The sequence below is a fragment of the Thermobia domestica genome, chromosome 3 (genome assembly GCF_964235325.1).
Source record: "Thermobia domestica chromosome 3, izTheDome1.hap1.1, whole genome shotgun sequence".
NCBI classification, from domain to species: domain Eukaryota; kingdom Metazoa; phylum Arthropoda; class Insecta; order Zygentoma; family Lepismatidae; genus Thermobia; species Thermobia domestica.
In genome coordinates this window covers 283,239,062-283,246,362 of record NC_137456.1, presented here as the reverse complement: position 1 = coordinate 283,246,362, position 7,301 = coordinate 283,239,062, and the positions used below count along the sequence as shown (strand labels likewise).

Here is a 7,301-nt window from a genome sequence, read left to right as displayed (position 1 = left end):
TTTTTTCAATATACATATTATATCTATCTATCTATCTATCTATCTATCTATCTATATATATATATATATATATATATATATATATATATATATATATATAGACGGGAGATAAAAGAATGAAACAAGAAATAAGATTAGAAAATACCAAAAAGGGTGCATCGAATCAAGCGTTCTGCTTCTGCCATATAACAATCTATCGTGGGTCCCTAGAGATCATCCGTAAATTTTAAAGGGAAAAAGCAACAATTTTTGTGGGGAAAAAATATTCGTGTAGGGCGTCATTTGCGAAAACAGGGAGGAGCTTTACTTTCCTAATGCTTAGATGATGCCAGTTAACTTCAAAATTTAATACGTCCACGCATTTTATTTGGATATTACTAAGTCGTTTTACAACTAAGGTCTCAAAGTCAATCTACCCCTTTCAAGTTTTATAATTTCTGTTTCTTGAATTAAAACTAACAACTAAAAACATTAAAAACTAGTTTACAGAAATTTATCAATTTCGATAAAGTTAAAAATTATAAGTACTAACTAATGGAACGTAAGGATTATTTATTTGAATTAATTTCACTCATCTTCATGTTGCTTTTCTATATATATATATATGTTTAATAGACATGAATACAAGTAAAGTTGAGGTTAAATTTAAGTTAAAAGTATTCATTTCTACGAATATTTCACGCAAAACTTATCTAGGCAGATGTGAAGTCGATACTCTTCTTCCCATTTACACTTCAACTATGCCTGACTAGCGTTACCCTATTTCTCACGCGTGCTAACACAGCAACCAAATACTGTAAGTGGCGTTCATTCTATCTCATCATTAGCGTCAGTGTCAGCTTACGATATTACCCAATTATTCGAACAGGTTTAAGACACTTAACACTGTCTTAAACACACTTTGTGACTAAATCGACGAAAGTTGCATGCAACAGAATTGGTAAATGTAAATGTCCCTGGTCAAGTGTAATGTAGTTAACTGTGCTGTGGACGTAAGCTGTATATCAACGCTGAAGTGTCTGACATATTCATAGTGCTTGGACAATGTCGACAGAATAACACTTCTCGTCATGACTTGCATTTTACCGTGCACTATTTCCATTTGCACCATGTCGTACTTGAAGTAGCTGTGCAAGAATCTGCAGTTAAATAGTGGCCATTTTGTAAATGGTACCTCCACACGAACAATTTTTTTTCGACAGAAATTGCTTGTTTTTCTATCATCTTTTCAATAATGTATCACATGACATACCTTGCCCTATAAAATTTTTGGGTAACTCAATCGAGTTGCAGGACATATTCCCCTGTCGGGGAAGAAGAACGCTTGATTCGATGTATTTTCTGGTATTTTCATATCTTACTTTTTCTTTCATCCTGTTATCTCCTCTAGTTTTCAAGCACTGGGCGTTTTATCTGAAACGTCCTGTGTTACAGACGTCAAATGTAACAAACAAACAAACAAAATAAATAAATAAATAAATAAATAAATAAATAAATAAATAAATAAATAAATAAATAAAAATAAACAATTTGGTAATGAAAGAGTTATGAGCTCAGTATCTTCGAAGAAGTTGCTTCACTTGATTTTTAACAGTTTAGGACACTAGTTTTACAAAGACACTTCGTCCCGTTAAGCAAACTTCTTCCATTAGTATCCTTTCAGAATTCAAGCCTTAGAAAAACAGCTTTGTTGAGTGATATTAAGAAAACTTGCGATTCATACTGTTTTAACATCACTAACATCATAAAGGTATAATATTTTAACTTATGGGCTTCTACTACTTTGATGACGGCTAAAAGTATATTATAGTTATCTTATTTATAAGAAAACTCATGTTGGTGTTGCCAAACATTTCTATAGGAACATATATTTCGTCCAACTTTGTTCATATTTCATCTTTGCAAGTAAAAAAGTTAAGAACTATAGTCTTACCAATACAAATCATCGTAATTCCACGTACCTGGTCCTCTAAATCTCGAATTTCTCTGACGGTGGCACCAGTTTCTTCTACCATTTGAACTAACTCATTGCAATCCGTATGGAGAGTGGCAAGCAATTTGTATGCTCTTCGAGCAGTTTCATCCTTCTTTGCATCCTATAAAATAATCAAACATTGTTACGAGATACGAGGAAAAAAAAAAAAAAAAAAAAAAAACAGTTTCAATCCAGTAAATTACACTAAATATGCTTTATATTTTTAAGCTGCCATAAAATAGTCTGTGGAAAAGTATTGTTCTAATAGTACTTGCTCTCTCTAACTACTTAAATGTTATGAAATGTGAGATTTTGAGTTTAGTTGATTTTGAGTTTAACGTCCCGTTCAGCAGCGAGGCTATATGAGACGTGGACCTACTGATTAACATGGAATCCGAACCACATGACCTCCCGCCGGGAATCGAACCCGGGTCTCCCACGCCAAAGGCGCGTATGCTAACCGCTTAGCCACGGAAGAGTCCATGTGAGATTTTATTTTACGCAAATTATATTGTATAAATAAAGTGAAAATTATTACTTTGATACATAGAGAACTATTAATCCTGATACGTCCTTGTTACTTTTAAACTAATAAGTACAAAACATTGAAATTTCGAACCATGCAAATATCAATAGGGGTACACTGTTTGACATACACTGGAACGAATACAACCAGATTAACAGTGTCTCCAGCCCAACATAAAAAGTTGTATTTTTCAAATGACACTACGTCAGTTTATTACATATTTCAAATTTACATCCAAAACGAAAATTTAGAATAGCACGCTTATTATGCAGTGTTGCAAACTAAGGATACTACAGAATATCGAAGAAAAATTTTTTTTGGAAGATTCTACAACACTAATAACGCACATGACACAGATGGGGTAAAGCACATCTAAAATACTTTAGCATCGAACACCACTGTCGCCATATGACTATTTCGAACAAGTAGGAAGAAAGCTACAAGGAATTGAAAACTACCTTTTTCAAGGAACTTTATTTATTTCGGAAAGGTGTTAAAACAAGTATCACATTGAATTTTGTAGATGGTTTTCAATAGACAAATTCCATAATGCCGTTTACAGCAATTTGATATCTCAAATCCTTACGGAGATATGAAAAAAATGGTTAAATGTGACATATTGCCTAACATGATGAAGTAGTGGAAACTTTTTAGGACAATTATTTATTTACTTTGCTTCTATAACATTACAACAATAGTTTCTGGTAGAAATAATTACAACAAGTTCTCGGAATTATATAATTTTAAGCAATGTTGCAAACTTTACCATTATTTACCATCTCTCCAGAACAGTTTGAGGTATCAAATTACTGTAAACGAGATTATGATCTTAACATTTATTGAAAACTATTTATGCAATTAGATGAGGAATTTATCCCAGTAATTTTTCGAAATAAAGGTTTTTGAGAAAAGTGAAATTTTCAATCTCTTGTATCTTTGTTCACATTTATTCGAAATCCGTCATATCATGACATAGTATTAAATACCTTTTTATCAGAACAATCTACATTTACGTACTAAAAGAACCTAAAATACATCAAAATACAACGAATGAACCTTTTAGTAAATTACACAAATAACGCATTCTGTTACAAGAAAGATAGTGCAGCTTAGTCCGTTAACATTTTATCAATATTCTGACTCTAGGATAGTTATAATGGTAAGCAGCTTAATAATAATCTCAAATTCTGGCAATAAAACCTACCCTAAATATGAGTTCATCTGCTACTGTAAAAGACCGATCCAATCTTCCTGTCAATTGGTTGATTTCTTTCTGAAGCTCTTTTGTATCCAAGAGTACCTTGTCAATTTCTTCCTTTTGCTTCCGAATATTACCAATTATTTCTAATATTCTGCGAGTATACGCTGACCTGAAACAAACATATAAAATAATGTTAAGAATTATCATTGTTTCATGATATTCTATAATAAATTCCACAACATAGACTCTGCTCTTCAACTTCTTTACACGCAAATATATCCATATTTTATATATTATATACAAAACTAAACTACTTTTGAGGTTGATTAAATCACTGGAAGACGGCTGACCCTTTTAGAATATAACTATCACCTACCTCGAACTGGGTTTTATCATGTCAATCAAGGGGAAGCGGGATGATAGTTTATGTAAGAAATTGAGTATTTCACGAGCCTGTCAAGTTAAGAGGATGAAACTATGTACACTCATGTCCAAAATGACTGTCGCATATCTATAACTGTCTTCTTGAAGGAATATACTTTGATAATGATTTTCTACGGTACTTTTAATACTGATACTATGTGCATAATCGGGAAATGTATATGTGTGGTAAATTTCATAGGAAAAGAATTATAAATACGAAAATTAGAATGAGTAAAACAAAATGTTGCTAAATGGACGAGAAAGTTTTATGTTCGTTTTATTGTTCGTATTTACTGCTCTTTTGATATGAAATTTTCCACATATATGTTTTTGCCGATAATACACATACTAACATTGTAAGAAATACCGGGCGAATTCGTTATCAAATTATATTCCTACAACAACATATTTATAGATATGCGACAATAATTTTGGACATAAGTGTACATAAACTCATCATTCAAATAAACGGACACATGTCCCAGTATTTCTGAACATTAACGTTTTAAGAGAAAGGCAGAATTTTATATTTTTCACCACACTGAAAGAGACGTTGTCCGACTTGTGAACGTACTACAGAAAAACTTCTGAAAAGTTTGAAATGAATTTTGGAACACAGTTAGTATTTATCTTGAGCGAGGCTTTTATATCACTTTGATTTGAGCGGGTATTCTAAAGGAGGGATGCAGAGGTCAAAATTTATGTGAAAAAGGGAGTATCTCATGAGCTCCTAAACGCAAAAAACATGAAACTCAGTGTATATATTCCTCATTAAAAATAAGTGAAAATGTGACCCCGTGTTTTTGAAATATTCCTTTTTAAGGGTGAAGTGAAAGAGGGCATTTTATATATTTTCTCACTACGATGAAATCAATGTTACCTGTTGATATCCCAGTAATTATTTCTTGTTTCCCCAAACGAAGAATATGTTGCGTGGTCGCCATTTTGACAACACAGATGACGTCATTCACGAGGTAGAAGAGTGGTTTAAAGCAAAATGTACAAACTTCTACAATGACAGTATTCATAAAGTGAAGGAACGCTGGGAGAAATGTGTAAATCTGGGTGACGACTTAACAGAGAGGGGTTAACAACTACAAATCACAACAGTCCCTGTATCCTGATTTTATTATTTTTTATTTTATTTTATTTTATTTATTTTTCTCTTACTATGATAACTAAAACTTTACGATACCCTCTCGTACTACTTAAAGGAAATTAAATACAATACTGTCTAATAAAGTTCTAGTACATCCATAGAAAAAATAAAATAAAATCCCATGGAAAAATTACATGATTATGTCCTAAGGCTACCAGAGCGAAAGTGATTAATATGCAAGAGTTGATGGAATGAGAATGTGGGAGAACTGAGAGAAAACCTACAAAGAGTATGTTGTTCACCACACAAATTACATGGCCTGGGATTGAAGGTGGCATTATTGGTGCACATTTTACCGGTGAGTCATCAAATTTTACGGACTTTCGTTTACCAAAAACTCCTTTATATATTTACTCTGTGTGCGTATCCAGGAGAGGCCACATTTCTCAGAAACTACTCGATGGATCATCCTCAAATTTGGCCAGGATGTTGTACAGGATCGATAGTTAGGAATCGAGTTCGTTAAGTGATGTGATCCCTCCAGTTTATCCAACAATATCAATAAACAAAAATCGGTTCCCCATGGATTCCTATTCATTTAGTTTGAAGCAAAATGCTATATTTAAACATACGCTTAATAAAATTTAACTTGTTCAAGTGTTTGTGTACACTATGATATTGCTACTTATTTTTCTCTCCTTTCTTTTATTCCTTAAATAGAAATTATTTACAATGCAAAACAGTATTTAAATATCTTAAAAATATTGATGCACCCAAATTACTAATTTCTGTGATGTTGACAGTGGCTGTGATATAATGAGACTAGTTCTTAGCCACCAATATTATGGCATCTGAAATAATCACATCGCAGGTAAATAATAAAATAATTATAAATTAAAACATGAGTTAATATAGTTCATGATATTCAAGCTTTTAAGACAATTCTTTCCTCTTTTTCGAACAAATCACAAAAGAAAGGTTTAATGGCAGTAAATTTGTTCCAAAAAGAACCAAGAATTGTGGCCTAAAATTATAAATTTCTACATGAATTTCTGAATTAATTCAAATACATTCCAATTTGCTCCCAATTCTAAATCAACACCGAAAATGTGCTGCCCTAATGGGAACATTGTGCTAATAGTGTTAGCGTAGAAAAATAACATGATCTCAAAGAGCTTAACATAATTGGTGCAAAGCATGGTAATATAATTCTATTAATAATATAAGCATGTTTCAAAACAACACCGACAACGTTTGGGAGGTGATTTCTGACACCAAGATAAGACAAAAAGTATAGAACAACCTGGGTGCACAAATGCTTCCTTTCGGAGTTATAGGCAGACGAAAACATGAAAAACATGGAGCTTGAAAGGTCCATAGCTCCAATACTATGGGACTACCGAAGTCGGGTCAAGATTTTATTTAGGAACTAGTATGTGCCCTATCCAAATATCTATCTTTCAGAATCCTATGGTACTTCTGCAACAATTTCCATAGAGATAGTTGGTGAGTACTTCAAATTATATGCCCGTAGCCATTGCCTCTATAAAAAATGTTGCGTGAGAAACTTAGGATTCTGAAACATGTAGTTTTGGTTTGCGCACATGTTAGTTTTTAAGTGAAGTCTTGACCCGACAACGATAGGTCCCATAGTTTTGGAACTATAGACCTTTCATTTTATCATGTTTTCGTCAGCCTATAACTGCGAAAGAAAGCATTTGGCACCCAGGTTGGTCTATACTTTTCGTCTTATCTTCGTGTCAGGAATCACCTCCCAAACGTTGTTGTTGGTGTTGTTTTGAAACACCCTGTATATTTTACATTAGAAAGCAACAATAAGTGGGGGAGCAAGAGTAAAACGTGGGAGACGATGATTCAGTGGTAGAGCGCTCACCTCTGGTGCGACGGGTGCCATGTTCAAGGGTATGTGCGTTGTGGTGGACATCATCATATTCGTGCGTTTTCTCGAGGTTCTCCTATTTCCTACCGCATTCTTATTCGACCGATTCTTTCATGATAGTTCACTTTCATTAATCATCCGTCTTCTTTAGCTTAAAGACACAACTGTGGTAGGTTA

General features: G+C 33.2%; 1 protein-coding gene across 1 annotated transcript in view; it reads right to left on the bottom strand.

Moving 5' to 3' along the window:
• Window positions 1–7,301, bottom strand: part of LOC145681099 (coiled-coil domain-containing protein 22 homolog) — a 56,251-nt gene that overhangs the window by 13,066 nt on the left and 35,884 nt on the right. Inside the window, exons 10-11 of the mRNA XM_081752498.1 lie at window positions 3,706–3,871; window positions 1,962–2,096 (exon numbers count right to left, since the gene is read on the bottom strand). Of these exons, the coding sequence (XP_081608624.1) occupies window positions 1,962–2,096; window positions 3,706–3,871 (301 nt within the window). The remainder of the gene's footprint in view (window positions 1–1,961; window positions 2,097–3,705; window positions 3,872–7,301) is intronic.